Here is an 18,550-nt window from a genome sequence, read left to right as displayed (position 1 = left end):
GTCAGTGAGGACTACCGGACCCACGTACCTGCTGTCAGTCATGGCGGTGTGCGGGATCAGAACTGGGCTCACTGGTCGGATCCTCATGCCCTCGTTGATAACACAGTCCAGGTAGGGTAGTCGTCCGCGGTCCGACATACACACCGGCCGTTCACTGCCCACCTGCTCGTCCAGCTCCTTCTGCACGCGCTCCTGGACCTGGAGGGGGGGCGGGGCAAAACAGACATGACACACCAGGCTGAAACCTATCACCTTCAGAGCTACCTTAACCTGATGCATCCCTCATGGCCTAGGAAGAGAAGGAACAAGGATGCAAGGAAAGGAAGGTGCATTAGTTGGCCACATTTGAAGGAGTCTCCAACATGGGACCGTCTCTGCCTTCCAAAGGGTCCAGCCCCAGAGTCCGGACACAGCCTTGGTGACCTGCTGACCCTCTCAGAGGAAGGCATGGTCGTCAAATCCTAATCCTCTTGAGGAAGCATCCCATAAAGTTTCACTGGTATCTTTTTTTAAGTTCTGTTTTTGGGCTTTTTGCCTTTATTTGACAGGACAGCTGAAGAGAGACAGGAAATGTGGGGAGCAGAGAGCGGGGGAAGACATGCAGGACATGGTCGACCTGCCAAGAGTCAAACCAGCAACCTCTGCAACAAGGACTGTAGCCTCTATATGTGGGGCGCCCAGACCGCTAGTCCACAACCGCCCCACGAAGTTTCACTGTTATGACTTTAAACGTCACTTCCTGTTCAGTGGCCTTTGTTAGCCTAGTTAGCATCGTTAGCATCATTAGCAGTGGGGTGCAGTATCATGATCTGACCTCTGGGTGGTGCAGCAGGTAGGCCAGGATCCACAGCAGCGTGGTGGACGTCGTCTCCACTCCGGCTCCAAAAGCCTCGGCCGCTATCATCACGACGTGATCGTCTGTTATCCTCTCCTCCTCAGATCCAGGTGACCTTTGACCCCGCCCGGCGTCCATCTTGCCTTTTAGTAAGGCGTCCAGGAGGTCACGGGGGTCACCGTCACTCAGTGACGCCTGCGTACAGGTAACAGGTACGAGAGGGGGGGGTTCATTTCTTAATATGATGCCTGTGGCGCTCAAACACAACATCATACAGTATCATGTTCAAGTCTTTGATGTACGATTTAATTTCTGTTAAGTCAAGAAAATATTATGTTTCAAAGAATCTCATCATTCATTAAATATTAAATCAAACAAATTAATATTTGATAACAATTTTAAATATTTGTTGGTGAGCTGATGTCTTATTTGACGTTTAAAATACTGTTTGAAAATCTTGTTCTACAAATTTAATCTTGAGAAGTGAATATGTTGTACAACAATTTAAAAAAATGTTAAAAAGAAAATATTTAATATGTTGTACAACAATTTAAAAAAATGTTAAAAAGAAAATATTTAATATGTTGTACAACAATTTAAAAAAATGTTAAAAAGAAAATATTTAATATGTTGTACAACAATTTAAAAAAATGTTAAAAAGAAAATATTTAATGTGTTGTACAACAATTTAAAAAAATGTTAAAAAGAAAATATTTAATATGTTGTACAACAATTTAAAAAAATGTTAAAATAAATATTTAATATGTTGTACAACAATTTAAAAAATGTTAAAAAGAAAATATTTAATGTGTTGTACAACAATTTAAAAAAATGTTAAAAAGAAAATATTTAATATGTTGTACAACAATTTAAAAAAATGTTAAAAAGAAATATTTAATATGTTGTACAACAATTTAAAAAAATGTTAAAAGAAAATATTAATGTGTTGTACAACAATTTAAAAAAATGTTAAAAAGAAAATATTTAATATGTTGTACAACAATTTAAAAAAATGTTAAAAAGAAATATTTAATATGTTGTACAACAATTTAAAAAATGTTAAAAAGAAAATATTTAATATGTTGTACAACAATTTAAAAAAATGTTAAAAAGAAAAGATTTAATATGTTGTACAACAATTTAAAAAAATGTTAAAAAGAAAATATTTAATTTGTTGTACAACAATTTAAAAAAATGTTAAAAATAAAATATTTAATATGTTGTACAACAATTTAAAAAAATGTTAAAAATAAAATATTTAATATGTTGTATGACAATTTAAAAAATGTTAAAAAGAAAATATTTAATATGTTGTACAACAATTTAAAAAATGTTAAAAAGAAAATATTTAATATGTTGTACAACAATTTAAAAAAATGTTAAAAAGAAAATATTTAATATGTTGTACAACAATTTAAAAAATGTTAAAAAGAAAATATTTAATATGTTGTACAACAATTTAAAAAAATGTTAAAAAGAAAATATTTAATGTTGTACAACAATTTTAAAAAAATGTTAAAAAGAAAATATTTAATATGTTGTACAACAATTTAAAAAAATGTTAAAAAGAAAATATTTAATATGTTGTACAACTATTTAAAAAAATGTTAAAAAGAAAATATTTAATATGTTGTACAACAATTTTAAAAAATGTTAAAAAGAAAATATTTAATATGTTGTACAACAATTTAAAAAAATGTTAAAAAGAAAATATTTAATATGTTGTACAACAATTTAAAAAATGTTAAAAAGAAAATATTTAATATGTTGTACAACAATTTAAAAAAATGTTAAAAAGAAAATATTTAATATGTTGTACAACAATTTAAAAAAATGTTAAAAATAAAATATTTAATATGTTGTACAACAATTTAAAAAAATGTTAAAAAGAAAATATTTAATATGTTGTACAACAATTTAAAAAAATGTTAAAAAGAAAATATTTAATATGTTGTACAACAATTTAAAAAATGTTAAAAAGAAAATATTTAATATGTTGCACAACATTTTTTAAAAAATGTTAAAAAGAAAATATTTAATATGTTGTACAACAATTTAAAAAATGTTAAAAAGAAAATATTTAATATGTTGTACAACAATTTAAAAAAATGTAAAAAGAAAATATTTAATATGTTGTACAACAATTTTAAAAAATGTTAAAAAGAAAATATTTAATATGTTGTACAACAATTTAAAAAAATGTTAAAAAGAAAATATTTAATATGTTGTACAACAATTTAAAAAATGTTAAAAAGAAAATATTTAATATGTTGTACAACAATTAAAAAAAATGTTAAAAAGAAAATATTTAATATGTTGTACAACAATTTAAAAAAATGTTAAAAAGAAAATATTTAATGTGTTGTACAACAATTTAAAAAATGTTAAAAAGAAAATATTTAATATGTTGTACAACAATTTAAAAAAATGTTAAAAAGAAAATATTTAATATGTTGTACAACAATTTAAAAAATGTTAAAAGAAAATATTTAATATGTTGTACAACAATTTAAAAAATGTTAAAAAGAAAATATTTAATATGTTGTACAACAATTTAAAAAAATGTTAAAAAGAAAATATTTAATATGTTGTACAACAATTTAAAAAAATGTTAAAAATAAAATATTTAATATGTTGTATAACAATTTAAAAAATGTTAAAAAGAAAATATTTAATATGTTGTACAACAATTTAAAAAAATGTTAAAAAGAAAATATTTAATATGTTGTACAACAATTTAAAAAAATGTTAAAAAGAAAATATTTAATATGTTGTACAACAATTTAAAAAAATGTTAAAAAGAAAATATTTAATATGTTGTACAACAATTTAAAAAAATGTTAAAAAGAAAATATTTAATATGTTGTACAACAATTTAAAAAAATGTTAAAAAGAAAATATTTAATATGTTGTACAACAATTTAAAAAATGTTAAAAAGAAAATATTTAATATGTTGTACAACAATTTAAAAAAATGTTAAAAAGAAAATATTTAATATGTTGTACAACAATTTAAAAAAATGTTAAAAATAAAATATTTAATATGTTGTATGACAATTTAAAAAAATGTTAAAAAGAAAATATTTAATATGTTGTACAACAATTTAAAAAATGTTAAAAAGAAAATATTTAATATGTTGTACAACAATTTAAAAAAATGTTAAAAAGAAAATATTTAATATGTTGTACAACAATTTAAAAAAATGTTAAAAAGAAAATATTTAATATGTTGTACAACAATTTAAAAATTTTTTAAAAAGAAAATATTTAATATGTTGTACAACAATTTAAAAAAATGTTAAAAAGAAAATATTTAATATGTTGTATGACAATTTTAAAAAGCAGAATAGATATTTGTCAAGCTCTTATTTTGAAGAGTACAGTGAGACTTCATTTCCTGTTTACAGTTAAAATCTTTTTTAGTCCGTTCCGTCTTCGACCATCACAGCGCCCCCTTCGGGACAAACTGCACATCACAGTTCCGTGTCAGGACGTCACCTTGTGCTCGTCCAGTTTTCGGGTCAGCAGCCGGTCTCTGATGGTGATACACTCCTTCAGTTTACTCAGACACTCGTTAGGAAAGACCTGAAACACAGACACGACTCACATCCATCAATCTTTATTTATAAAGCACCAAATCACAACAAACAGAGCCGGTCTAGACCGGACTCTATGTTCTAGTATTAACAAAAACTCAACATCAAGACCGGATCAGATCCAGTCCCATCTTCCAGACAGGACTCAGGGACTCCAGAAAGGTCTAAGAAAAGAGAAAAGAGAGGGAGACCAGAAGAAAGAAAAAGAGGAGAAGAAATGGTGAAGGAATGACAGAAGGAAAGGATGGGATGAGAAAAGGAGACATAAAGGATGAAGAAACATGGAAAGACAAAGAGAGAAGGAAAGAAAGAATGAAAGAAAGAAGGGAGGGAGGAAGGAAAGAAAGACAGAAAGAAAGGAGAAAAGAAAGAAAGAAGGACGGAATGAAAGAGAGAAAGAAAGGAGAGAGGGAGGAAGGAAGGAAGAAAGGAAGAAAGGACAGAAGGAATGAAAGAGAGGATGAAAGAAAGAAAGGATGAATAACAGACCCCAAAAAAGGAATCTACAGCAGAGATCCAGAGGAACCTACGAGACAAGGGAGCTCAGGGACTCCAGAAAGGTCTATGGTTAGTAACTTTAATGGGACAGGAAGAGTTAAAGTGAGAGACAGGCAGAGAGAGGAGAGAGAGGGAAAGACAGGATCCCAGTGTGTCAGTCTAAGCCTATAGCAGTCTGAGCCTATAACAGTCTGAGCCTATAGCAGTCTGAGCCTATAGCAGTCTGAGTCTATAGCAGTCTGAGTCTATAGCAGTCTGAGTCTATAACAGTCTGAGCCTATAGCAGTCTGAGTCTATAGCAGTCTGAGCCTATAGCAGTCTGAGTCTATAGCAGTCTGAGTCTATAACAGTCTGAGCCTATAGCAGTCTGAGCCTATAGCAGTCTGAGTCTATAGCAGTCTGAGTCTATAACAGTCTGAGCCTATAGCAGTCTGAGTCTATAGCAGTCTGAGCCTATAGCAGTCTGAGTCTATAGCAGTCTGAGCCTATAACAGTCTGAGCCTATAGCAGTCTGAGTCTATAACAGTCTGAGCCTATAGCAGTCTGAGTCTATAGCAGTCTGAGTCTATAACAGTCTGAGCCTATAGCAGTCTGAGTCTATAACAGTCTGAGCCTATAGCAGTCTGAGTCTATAACAGTCTGAGCCTATAGCAGTCTGAGCCTATAGCAGTCTGAGTCTATAGCAGTCTGAGTCTATAACAGTCTGAGCCTATAGCAGTCTGAGTCTATAACAGTCTGAGCCTATAGCAGTCTGAGTCTATAACAGTCTGAGCCTATAGCAGTCTGAGCCTATAGCAGTCTGAGTCTATAACAGTCTGAGCCTATAACAGTCTGAGTCTATAGCAGTCTGAGTCTATAACAATCTGAGCCTATAGCAGTCTGAGTCTATAACAGTCTGAGCCTATAGCAGTCTGAGCCTATAGCAGTCTGAGTCTATAGCAGTCTGAGCCTATAGCAGTCTGAGCCTATAGCAGTCTGAGTCTATAGCAGTCTGAGTCTATAACAGTCTGAGTCTATAGCAGTCTGAGCCTATAACAGTCTGAGTCTATAACAGTCTGAGTCTATAGCAGTCTGAGCCTATAGCAGTCTGAGTCTATAGCAGTCTGAGCCTATAGCAGTCTGAGCCTATAGCAGTCTGAGTCTATAGCAGTCTGAGTCTATAGCAGTCTGAGCCTATAGCAGTCTGAGCCTATAGCAGTCTGAGCCTATAGCAGTCTGAGCCTATAGCAGTCTGAGTCTATAGCAGTCTGAGCCTATAGCAGTCTGAGCCTATAGCAGTCTGAGCCTATAGCAGTCTGAGTCTATAGCAGTCTGAGCCTATAGCAGTCTGAGCCTATAGCAGTCTGAGTCTATAACAGTCTGAGCCTATAGCAGTCTGAATCTATAGCAGTCTGAGCCTATAGCAGTCTGAGCCTATAGCAGTCTAACTGAGACCGTGTCTCACCTTCATCCAGGGGTAAATGTCCACGAGTCCTCCTCTGGTAATGGTCTGCACGATGCCGTCGTTGTACCGGATCACTTCCTGCAGCTCAGCGTCACCATGGCGATATGTAGCGCTGAACACCAGCATGCAGACCACGTTGGTGACGGCTCTGGCGATCGCCGGAGACGGGTCAAAGCCCCGGCCGCCACCGGACAGCAGCTCCGCACAGAGAGCGTCCACTGAGGACAGAACTGGAGGGACGGAAAGACAAAAGGACATCCCATAATACTCAACCAGTAACACTTTATATTACACAGCTGAGAGGAAGCACAGAGACACGTCTGTCTGAGTACCCATGTCCTGCAGGCGGCTCGTCCCCTCCCCGAACAGAGTGAAGGAGTTGTGGACGAGGCGGCGGTGAGTCTTCCACAGAGGAGAGTAGTCTGAGAAGGCGATGTCTTTACCTCCCCGGGTCAGCAGGTCAGTGGTCACCTGCAGAGAGGTGATGATAGGGGTTCAAGACGGATCCTTCAGGACGGATCCTTCAGGACGGATCCTTCAGGACGGATCCTTCAGGACGGATCCTTCAGGACGGATCCTTCAGGACGGATCCTTCAGGACGGATCCTTCAGGAACACCTTTTGTTCATCTCTAGTTAGAGCTGGATCAGGCTTGGACCAGGACTTAGTTATGCTGCTATAGTCTTAGACTGACACACTGGGATCCTGTCTTTCCCTCTCTCTCCTCTCTCTGCCTGTCTCTCACTTTAACTCTTCCTGTCCCATTAAAGTTACTAACCATAGACCTTTCTGGAGTCCCTGAGCTCCCTTGTCTCGTAGGTTCCTCTGGATCTCTGCTGTAGATTCCTTTTTTGGGGTCTGTATTCATCCTTTCTTTCTTTCTTCTTTCTTTCTTTCTTCTTTCTTTCTTTCTTTCTTCTTTCTTTCTTCTTTCTTTCATCCTTTCTTTCTTTCTTTCTTTCTTTTGTTCTTCTTTCTTTTTTTCTTCTTTCTTTCTTTGTTCTTTCCATGTTTCTTCATCCTTTATGTCTCCTTTTCTCATCCCGTCGTTTCTTTCCTTCTATCATTTCTTCCCCATTTCTTCTCCTCTTTTTCTTTCTTCTGGTCTCCCTCTCTTCTCTCTTTTCTTAGACCTTTCTGGAGTCCCTGAGCTCCCTTGTCTCGTAGGTTCCTCTGGATCTCTGCTGCTGTGGACGTGGTCCAGACTCCAGCTGCTACAACTACTACTATCCGTCTCCCCACTATCATCTCTCTCTCTCTCTTCATCTCCCTCTATCCCTCTCTCCAACACGGTCTCAGATTCAGATGTGTGTCTAACATGAGTCTGGTCCTGCTGGAGGTTTCTGCCTGTTAAAGGAAGTTTGTCCTTGCCACTGTAACTTGCTAAATGCTGCAAAGTGCTCTGCTCATGGTGGATTAAGATGAGATCAGACTGAGTCCTGTCTGGAAGAGGGGACTGGATCTGATCCGGTCTTGATGTTGGGTCTTTGTTAATAATAGAACATAGAGGACGGTCTAGACCTGCTCTCTCTCTCTCACCATGCTCGGTCGCCCTGCGAAGTCCCTCCCTCTCTGCAGCAGGACCTCTCTGGCGTGTTGATGGTTGTTGACCACCACAGTGTAGTGAGGACCCAGGTAGAGAGCGAACAGAGAGCCGTACCTGAGACACAAGAGAACAGCAGAGACCGCATTCATGAAACTCTTTAGGTTACCTCAGCTCGGCCGATGTGGGAGGTTTTCAGACTCTGATCTTTTGAATTTGAGAGATGTAGTTAAATGTGTAAAAGATGAAGACACAATGAAACATTCAAATAAAACTCTCTGAAGGAAGGACCCAAAGCTCAGCTTCACTGTCCTTGACCGGTCTTTTCAAACAAATCTCTCCAACCTTCAGGAAGTCCTTCAAAACAACAACAAGTCAAACACTGAAGAGGTTCTTAAAGAACGTCCATGAGTCCAAAAAACACGATACATTATCCAGTTCCTCTGATGCTGACATCTGTTTGACACGCTCAGGTCATGAAAAGGTTCTCTAAACACTAACCCGACTCCTTCCACACATGAATCCTCTTCCAGCAGGACCCGGGTCTAAGAGGCCGAGGGTTCTCACCTGTGGGCCAGCTTGCTGAAGAGCAGGTGAGGGGGGAGTCCTCCTCCCAGCCAGGGGAGGCTGCCCAGGACGGGGAGCCTCGGCAGGCAGGGGATGGAGGACGGAGGTCCGGGTCCAGAGATGCAGCGGCGAGTGATGAGGAGGAATACAAGTGCTCCACTAAGGAAGAGGAGGAAGAAGGATGGAGGGAAGGAGACGAAGGAGAGGAGAGAGGAGAGGAGCATGTCTGCGATGAAGACGAGGAGGAGAATGAAGAGGGAGACGGAGGAGTCCTGGTTTTATCTCACACACATGGAGAGTCCTTGGAGAGGTCAGAGGTCATGTGTGTGTGTTATGATTACTGATGTGTGTGTGTGCTTTAACCCTGAACATTTCTGTGTGTGTGTGTGTGTGTGTGTGTGTGTGTGTGTGTTATTTCTGGTCAAACAGCCTTGGTGTTATCGGGCTGAGTGTCCCTGAACGTCTCTCTCCTTCTTTCAGTGACGAGGGAACGATCCTGAATGATTGATGTTAAAGGGATATTTCAGTGTTTTTGAAGTGTGGTCGTATGAGTTACAGTACACTAGTGCTCCTGGTAGCCACAATGAGTGCCGGTGAGCTCTTCCCCTTTAATGAGAACATTCCCAGAGGACCGGCAGGTAAGCTAGGATATGTTCTCTGCAGACGGGGTCTCCTATTTCAAGTAATTTCACTAAAGTTGAGAAAATATGTTCCAGGCACTCATCATGGTGCAAATAAAGGAACAAGGAGAGATCCCACGGTACCTGGTGGGGCCGGTGTGTAAACTGTGAGCCCATGCCAACGAACCCAGAGAGCTTCTGCTCTCAGGAGAGGGACTTAGTGACACCTTCAGGACCTTTCTGAATCAGAGGATCCCAGCGGCTCACATACGGCTCCAGTCTGCATCACTCATCATCCAGAGTTCCCTGCCTTACAGGAGGTCTGCTTGTTTGAACAGCCGGGATAAAGACAGGAATGTCTCCATCTTTTAAATGTGCAGAAAAGTGAGTTTAATTCACTCTAAAGACCGAGACCGCTACTTGATCCTGCTACGTGCTTGTTGATCCAAACAGCTGATCGGCGTGTATCCGTGCTCATGCAGCGGAAGAACACCGGTCTGAGAGGTGCGTCTGAAAATAGTCCCAAAACAAAGACTGACGGCAAACTGAAGAGCTCCTTTTCTACTGGTTCATGCATTTGCACCGTGATGAGAGCCTGGACCATATTTTCTTAACTTTGGTGAAATCATGTAAAATAGGCGACCCCGTCTGCAGAGAACATATCCTAGCTTACCTGCCGGTCCTCTGGGAATGTTCTCATTAAAGGGGAAGAGCTCACCAGCACTCATTGTGGCTACCAGGAGCACTAGTGTACTGTAACTCATACGACCCCACTTCAAAAACACTGAAATATCCCTTTAAAGAAGTGATGATGTCACTCTGAATACGTCACGTCTAAGATGATTGATAAACATAATAATGTGTAAAGTGAGAGCTCTAGAGATCAAACCCCAACCCCACACCTGGCTGTAAGACGGAGAGCGGCATTGTGGGTAATGTAGGCACCAGGTGTAGAGGCTGAGATGATGATATGTCTCCTCCTGCTGCGTCTGAGGATCTGTTGTTATGAACTTCTCCGTCATGAGTCGCTCAGACGTTCAGACCAGAGATTAAAAATAAACAGGAGCAGAACTTTTTAAACGTGGACCCGACAGATGTCTTTAACGTGAGTCAGCCGCTGCAGACGACAGAAACCACAGACGGGAGAGTTTCTGACGCCCAAACATTCATGTACTCCATCAGAGAGTGTGTGTGTGTGTGTGTGTGTGTGTGTGTGTGTGTGTTATTTGTAACAGGTGGAGGGAACAGAACATGGCACAGCGCCATGGCAACAGCCTCTCTTATTTCGCCTCTTCACACACACACACACACACACACATGCTTCCATCATCTCTGCGTCTTGATATAGTTCACATGTAGACCATGCAGACGTGTGCGAGGGGTTTCTGTCCTCAGCGCCGCCGCCGCCATCATCCGTCATCCGTCACAGCCTGATCACCGCCGGCTCGCCTGATTGGTCACATGATCTGTAGTTCCTGTCGGTCTGGGGACAAACGTGATCAGGAGAACAGGTGTGCGTGACATCGAGAACATCAGAAGGTGAAATCACTGAGACTCTTAAAGCTGCAGTTCCCCGGTTCCCCACCAGACGCTGCTCATGAGCGCTCTGCTGTGTTGGTGTCAGAGCTTTGAGGCCGCGTTCAAGAGGAAGTCGTACGGGTTGTTCACACGTACGCGGAACTCCTGAGAGTTTAACGAAACTTCTGGCGTGAGCTGTTCAGAACGCAAATCGACAGATTTTTAACCGCATCGTAAAATGTCCCGAAGAAGTCAGACTGAGCAGAGCTACGAAGCTACGTGTGATACCTCCAATTACAGATCAGAGTCCTCATGGATGATCTACGAACTTAGGCTGAACTTCATGCTGAGTTCTACTCACCATGTCTGGATTATACTTTCCCCTGAACTAAAAGGATCCTGTGCCCCAATTGTGGGGAAAGAAGTAAATGCACTACACCACCAGACCAGTAGAGGGCAGTAACACAAAGAGGAATGTCATTCATCACAGATGGAAAAACAATGACTGTGAATGGTTTTTGGAAAAAATGAAAAAAAAAATTGAAAGAAATTTAGAAAATAAAATTTGACAAATTTTATTTTGCCAAATTGTATTTTGAAAAAAAACATTAGAAAAAAATTTGACAAAAAAAATAAAATCTAAAAATTTGAAAAAAAAATATTTTTGCAAAACAAAAAATTTGAAAAAAAAAAATTTTTGCAAAAAAAAATTTTTGAAAAAAAAATATTTTTGCAAAAAAAAAAATTTGAAAAAAAAATTTGACAGAAAAAATAAAGTCAAAGAAATTGAAAAAAAAAATGTTTTTTTGAAAAAAATTTTTTTTTTTTTTTAAATTTGACATAAAAGTTGACCTGTCGAAAAAAATAATTTTCCTCAAATTTGAAATTGTGCTCCAAAAGCAGAAAAACATGAAAAAAAGTGAAAATGTTGTGCCTGGGTTAAAATGTAAAAAGCAATGAATGAATCAACACGTGAGAGGAGATAAGCGCGAGTAGCAAAGACGTTTCAACACGGCTTTAAAATCCTTTTGAACTCAAAAAGCCGTGATCGCAGAGATCGGCCGGTGTTTTGGTTTAAACGGCGACCCTGTTACCACACTCACGTTTTTACCACAGTGTCAACAGGCAGGGAGGGAATGTGAAGGGCTACTCTCTGTGGAGTGATTTGATGTGACGTGTGTGATCAGGTTGTCCCTGCTATTGCTGTTGTTTTTTTGGGGGGGGCTTTTTTGCCTTTATTGATAGGACAGCTGAAGAGAGACAGGAAAGGTGGGGAGTAGATAGAGGGGGAGGACAATTGACTTGTCTTGGGTGATGACGGGGAAAGGTGGAGAGTAGAAAGAGGGTGAAGACATGCAGTAAATGGTCCACCGACCTCTGTGACGAGGACTATAACCTCGACACAAGACCACTAGGCCACCAGCGCCCCTGCTTTTGCTTTTTTTGTTGAGAATTCTATTCTGTTCTATTTGGCTTTCATCAAACGAAACTTTCCATTCCTTTTTTCTTTGAACAACGCCATTTCGTTCCATTCCGTTCTATTCTCCTTTGATGTGTTCCATTCCGTTCTATTCTCCTTTGATGTGTTCCTTTGATGTGTTCCGTTCTATTCTCCTTTGATGTGTTCCATTCCGTTCTATTCTCCTTTGATGTGTTCCTTTGATGTGTTCCGTTCTATTCTCCTTTGATGTGTTCCATTCCGTTCTATTCTCCTTTGATGTGTTCCATTCCGTTCTATTCTCCTTTGATGTGTTCCATTCTATTCTCCTTTGATGTATTCCGTTCCGTTCTATTCTTCTTTGATGTGTTCCATTCTGTTCTCCTTTGATGGAAAAACAATGACTGTGAATGGTTTTTGGAAAAAATTGAAAAAAAAAAAATTGAAAGAAAGTTAGAAAAAAAAATTTGACAAATTGTATTTTGCCAAATTTTGCCAATTTTTCCATTCCGTTCTATTCTCCTTTGATGTGTTCCATTCCGTTCTATTCTCCTTTGATGTGTTCCATTCCGTTCTATTCTTCTTTGATGTGTTCCATTCCGTTCTATTCTCCTTTGATGTGTTCCATTCCGTTCTATTCTTCTTTGATGTGTTCCATTCCGTTCTATTCTTCTTTGATGTGTCCCGTTCCGTTCTATTCTTCTTTGATGTGTTCCATTCCGTTCTATTCTTCTTTGATGTGTTCCATTCCGTTCTATTCTTCTTTGATGTGTCCCGTTCCGTTCTATTCTTCTTTGATGTGTTCCATTCCGTTCTATTCTTCTTTGATGTGTTCCATTCCGTTCTATTCTCCTTTGATGTGTTCCGTTCCGTTCTATTCTCCATGCAGGACTACTTTCTGTGGAGTGATTTGATTTGACATGTGATCAGGTTGTTCCTGATATCACTTTGCCTGTTGAGAATTAACTTCTTATGTTTCTGGGGTTTTGACCAATCAGGATCAAGTATTTCACACAGCCAGATCACAGCTTTGTAAAACTCGGGGGCAGACTGTCCTGATGTTATGTTGTCCACACAGCGATGGAGGACTCCAGGGTTACTCAGGTTCTTAAAGGTATAGCGCTCATACCTGCAGAGGTATAGCTTCCCATCAGTTAGCTGTGATTAGCATGCTAACAGCAGGTGTCCCCAGCAGCTGGTATCCTGTAACACATGCCTTCACTGTGGCGAACTCGTCCTCCACGTCTCACTGATGGTCACGTTTGTAACTGGCGTCAGCTCGGTGTGATAAATAGAGAGAGATGAAGAAAGAAAGTGAAGTCTCTGCTTCTATTTCTGACTCCATTTTACATAACGCCTGCCCTGACTCTCCTCCCGTCTCCATGGAGACAGCATCACATATGAGGCTGAGGCGCTGTGCAGGAATGTCACATGTGGGGCAGTAATGTGCAATAATCTCTCTCTCCCTCTCTCTCCCTCTCTCTCTCTCTCTCTGCAGCACTGCAGAGCGGTCTCAGTGCGACAGACTCAGAGAACAACACCAGTCTCTTGATGAAGTCGGTCAGAGTAACTGAGTCTGTTTACCTCTGAGCCAACATGGCCGACAGAGCGCCTTCAAAACACGCCTCTAAATATTCCTCTGTCGTCTCGTGTTCCCATCGAGTAAACGTCTCCTTTCATTCTCAGAGAGCTGATGCAGAGCTCCACCTGACGAGGCTGCAGGTGGAGCTCTGCATCATTCCTCCTGACACGGGGACTACAAGGCTAACTTGCCTCAGACCCTGACCCAGAGTCCAGACTGAAGCCTGCGAGGCAGAACTCAGGACTCCAGACCGCGTCCACGTTTTACCATCAAGAGTCGATAAAACAACAACAACACATCCTCTGCCTGTGCTGCATCCCTCCATCCCTCTATCCCTCCATCCCTCCATCTATCCCTTTCTCCCTCCATCCCTTTATACCTCTATCTCTGCATCCCTCTATCTCTGCATCCCTCCATCTATCCCTTTCTCCCTCCATCCCTTTATACCTCTATCTCTGCATCCCTCTATCTCTGCATCCCTCTATCTCTGCATCCCTCCATCTATCCCTTTCTCCCTCCATCCCTTTATACCTCTATCTCTGCATCCCTCCATCTCTGCATCCCTTTATACCTCTATCTCTGCATCCCTCCATCTCTGCATCCTCTTATACCTCTATCTCTGCATCCCTCCATCCCCTTATACCTCTATCTCTGCATCCCTCCATCTCTGCATCCCTCTATCCCCTTATGCCTCTATCTCTGCATCCCTCCATCTCTGCATCCCTCTATCCCCTTATGCCTCTATCTCTGCATCCCTCCATCTCTGCATCCCTCTATCCCCTTATCCCTCTATCTCTGAATCCCTCCATCTATCCCTCAATCTCTGCATCCCTCCATCTATCCCTCAATCTCTGCATCCCTCCATCTATCCCTCTATCTCTGCAACCCTCCATCCCTCCCTCTATTCCTCAATCTCTGCATCCCTCTATCTCTGCATCCCTCCATCTCTCTATCTATCCCCCATCTCTCCAACCCTCCATCTAACCCTCCATCCCTCTGCCTCTCCATCTATCTCTGCATCCCTCTGTCTCTCCATCTATCTCTGCATCCCTCTGTCTCTCCATCTATCTCTGCATCCCTCTATCTCTCCATATATCTCTCCATTCCTCCATCTCTGCATCCCTTCATCCCTCTATCCATCTCTCCATTCCTCCCTCCATCCCTCCTGCCTGAACCCTGCTGGTTGTGTAACCCCCCCTCAGTGCCGCAGTGAAGGAAACCCCTCTCTCCTCCTCGTGTCTACGTCTCTCTCCCGCCTGTCCTTATATGGTATGGGGGTTCCCGCCGTCACGGCCGGAAGCAGCCCATGTTTGGGCAGCTACGAAGCGCGCGGCGGGGGGAATCCCTCGCGCTGGTGCCGACCAATAAGGCCGGGTCGGGAGTTACCTAGGAGACGGAGAGTATAAAAGAGGCAGCGAGCAGAGGGAGTCCAGCATCTTCAGCACCACCGACTAACGGACCACATACACATACCGGATCTATCAGGATTCTAACAGGACTCTGAACCCCCCATCACAACAACATGCTGCTGGAGCGCGAGGACAGCTTCATGTCAGAGTTTGAGGACGCGTGCAGCGCCTGGGTGGACAGCGTGGGCTCGAGCCCCAGCGATGGACTGGACTCTGATGCGGGATCACCTTTCTGTCAAGGTGTGTGTCAGTCAGCAGATCGAGACCTGATCAATACCTGATCAATACCTGATCAATGACTGATCAATAAGATTAACACTCAGTGGATCAGTGATCAGTGATCAGTGATTGATCAGTAAGGCATCATGTTGCAGCTTCATATTGATCAGCTGTGTGTAGGCTGCTGATATTATGCAATGACACTAACACCCCCTCCTCTCCTCTCCTCTCCTCCTCCTCCTCTTCCTCTCCTCAGTGTTCTCTCCTGGAGCTGACGCCTCTGACTCGGATTTCTTCTCCGACTTCAGTGACTGCTCCTCGGACCCCCTCTCTCCCTCCCTCGGATACACGGGCAGCTTCTTCACGGATCCGGATCCGGTCCCTGCCGGACTCAGCAGCACCGCGGACGCGATCCTAAACATGATCACAGAGATCGTGGGGATCTGCACCGAGATGGAGCAGCAGGGAGACCCGGGCTCTCTCCATGAGGCCAGTCCGTCTCCTGCAGCCCTGTCCCCGGCAGCAGCAGCCTCCAGCTCTGCGCAGGTCTTCTCTCCATTGACTCCATCCTCAGACCTGAGCGTCCCTGCAGGGGCCGCAGACCAGCAGCTGCTCCCCCCCTCTCCCCCTGTGGTGGTGGTGAAGAGTGAGTTTGGGACCTCCAGCTGCAGCAGCGGCTGCGGACACTCTGCAGTGGCCGGCAGTGAGGCTCTGTATTCGGACTCCCTCCTCCAGCTGTCCGCTCTGGAGCAACAGGTGGAGGTTTCTGACTTCATCGACTCTCTGCTGAGCTCTGAGGCCGGGCAGAGTGAGCTGAAGGCGGCCTGTGAGGTGAAGCAGGAGCCGCTGGGTCTGGAGGACTGGCTGAAGAGCCTGGCTGGAGGAGAATCCAGCAGCTACGTCATCAGCAGACCGGCAGTGAAGACGGAGCTCGTGCAGAGTGGGGGCAGCTTGCACTTCTCCCCCTCTCCCCTCCCCTCCACCCTGGACGCACACCTGCTCTCCTCCCTCCTGCAGGGCGCTTTCCCGGTAGTCAACATCAGCAACGTGCACGCGCCCGGGGCCCCCAAGGTGTCCCGTGGGGGCCGGAGGGCCTCAAAGACCGGCCTGAAGGTGAAACCGTTCCCCTGCTCGGTGCAGGGCTGCGAGCGCCGCTTCTCGCGCTCAGACGAGTTGAACCGGCACGTGCGCATCCACACGGGACAGAAGCCCTTCCAGTGCACCATCTGCGCGCGCAGCTTCAGCCGCAGCGACCACCTGACCACGCACACGCGCACGCACACGGGGGAGAAGCCCTTCTCCTGCGACGTGTGCGGGAAACGGTTCGCGCGCAGCGACGAGAGGAAGAGGCACGGGCGCGTGCACGTGAAGCAACAGCTGCGCGCGCAGATGATGGCCGCGTACTCGCTGGCCCTGAACGCGCCCGGGGTCTGAACGGAAGTGACGTGGGCAGGTGAGGCTGCTGAGTCTAATTAAAGCTTCAGGATTTAAACCGTCAACCGGAAGTCGTCATGGAGACGTTTCCACGTGACGTCACTGAAGGAGAGTTTACCTGGAGGCCGGAAGTTGAGCAGGTGTTTACAGGTGTTCACTTTACAGTTCGCATCGTCGCTCCTCTGAGGGCGCATGCGCGATGACAGCACCTGGAGGACTGGGAGGACGGTTTTGAGGAGGGGGGGAGGGTCCAGGTGTGATCCTGGAGCGGATGGTGTCCCTCCTCACCTGTCGGTGCTCTGTGCAGGTGTGTCCCTGTGACACAGGACTGCTTAAAGGAGCAGTCCGTCAAACTGAAGGACTCTTCATGTACATTAATGATTTCTGATTTTTCTGCATGAGGACGTGAACAGTGAACAAACTGTGAATGTGGACGTCAGAATGTCGTGACTCTGTTTTGACTCAAATATTTTTATGTCAGACTTTCTATTTTACCGCCGGGGAGTTCTCTCTCTCTGTTTGTAACATATTTCTATTTTTCTATCTGTCTACCTCTTCATGTGGCGCTGTTTAGATTTGTAAATGTGCAAACGATGTCACTTTTCTATGAGCGGACTCTGAATGAACTTTATATTTTTCATTCTGATGTTTCATTGTGGTTAAGAAGCACAGGGAGAGCTGCACTGATGATGCATTGTGGGATATGCAGTTTGAGCAGCAGCTCAGTGTCTGTGCAGGTTGATGTTCCTCCATGTGCATGAGGCTGCTGTCAATAAACAAACAAACAAACGAAAACATGGAGTCCAGACTGTTTCCTCTTCTTCATCTTCCTCTCATCAAACATCATCATCATCATCATCACCATCACCATCATCATCACCATCATCATCACCATCATCATCACCATCATCATCATCATCACCATCATCATCATCACCATCACCATCATCATCATCATCATCATCATCATCATTGTTCCATCTGGTGCAGTTATTATCCCCTAAATCATCTTCATCATCTCTGCGTTGTCTCCATCATCTTCTTATACGTTGATCTTCTTCATCAGTATCTTGATGTCGTCATCGTCGTCTTTACGTGGTCATTCTTCCTCCTTCCTCGTCCTTGGATCGCTGTCGTTGTCTTCATCGTGACATCACCAGTTGAGTTGACGTTAACTACTGAGACACTGATCAGTCCATGGCTAATTCATTAGCTGCTAATGAGTGAGTTAACCATCGTGTCTCCTGCAGAGTGGACATCACATGACTTTGGTCTGAGAGCTGAACACGCTGAGCTCTATTTGGTGCCGCCAGCTCAAAAACCCAAAAGGCTCCACCCCCACAAACATGACCCAGAGGTTAAGGTCTGTGGAACCTCTGATGTGAAGTCAGTGTTGAAGGATCCACATGAGACTGGCTCCAAAGCTCAGGATGTTAAAATGTTGCTACAGTAGAAACAAACATGTCCACAGTTTATGTCCGATCAGCTCTATTCTTCTTTCAGACACACAGTTCAGGATATATATAATATAATATAATATAATATAATATATATATATATATATATATATATATATATATATAAAGTCAGCTTTTCCAACATGGCGACCGCCATCGATAGGCTTCAAGACTCTGCTCGGGTGACATCCCAGAGTTTGTGTGTCCATGTTTTATACAGATTGTTGTTGAGGGACTGAATTAGCTGAGGGGATACCTAGCAGCTCCCACCTGTCACTCAAAGAGGCCACGCCCCCAATCCTACCTCCCTGTAATCCTTAATCTGCTGTAAACAGGTGAGCTGTTTATGAATTCAGCTGTACAGTTGTCATGAATATATGGTCGTCCCTGG

At 42.5% G+C, this 18,550-nt stretch overlaps 2 protein-coding genes across 2 annotated transcripts in view; one reads left to right on the top strand and one right to left on the bottom strand.

Annotated features, from left to right (window-relative positions):
- Positions 1-8,746, bottom strand: part of LOC117807743 (steroid 17-alpha-hydroxylase/17,20 lyase) — a 10,679-nt gene extending 1,933 nt beyond the window's left edge. Inside the window, exons 1-7 of the mRNA XM_034677142.1 lie at positions 8,483-8,746; positions 7,912-8,032; positions 6,706-6,844; positions 6,374-6,603; positions 4,334-4,420; positions 815-1,030; positions 16-198 (exon numbers count right to left, since the gene is read on the bottom strand). Of these exons, the coding sequence (XP_034533033.1) occupies positions 16-198; positions 815-1,030; positions 4,334-4,420; positions 6,374-6,603; positions 6,706-6,844; positions 7,912-8,032; positions 8,483-8,706 (1,200 nt within the window). The 5' untranslated portion in view covers positions 8,707-8,746. The remainder of the gene's footprint in view (positions 1-15; positions 199-814; positions 1,031-4,333; positions 4,421-6,373; positions 6,604-6,705; positions 6,845-7,911; positions 8,033-8,482) is intronic.
- A 6,003-nt stretch (positions 8,747-14,749) lies between these two features.
- LOC117807453 (early growth response protein 4-like) lies at positions 14,750-17,497 on the top strand. Its single transcript, XM_034676765.1, has 2 exons — positions 14,750-15,289; positions 15,525-17,497. The coding sequence occupies exons 1-2, from the start codon at positions 15,163-15,165 to the stop codon at positions 16,700-16,702; spliced, it is 1,305 nt and encodes a 434-aa protein (XP_034532656.1). The 5' UTR covers positions 14,750-15,162; the 3' UTR covers positions 16,703-17,497.
- Positions 17,498-18,550: the final 1,053 nt, after the last annotated feature.

This window comes from Notolabrus celidotus, chromosome 23 (genome assembly GCF_009762535.1).
Source record: "Notolabrus celidotus isolate fNotCel1 chromosome 23, fNotCel1.pri, whole genome shotgun sequence".
NCBI lineage: Eukaryota > Metazoa > Chordata > Actinopteri > Labriformes > Labridae > Notolabrus > Notolabrus celidotus.
Note: the sequence above shows the minus strand (reverse complement) of the source record. Positions and strands in the feature narration are given on the sequence as shown.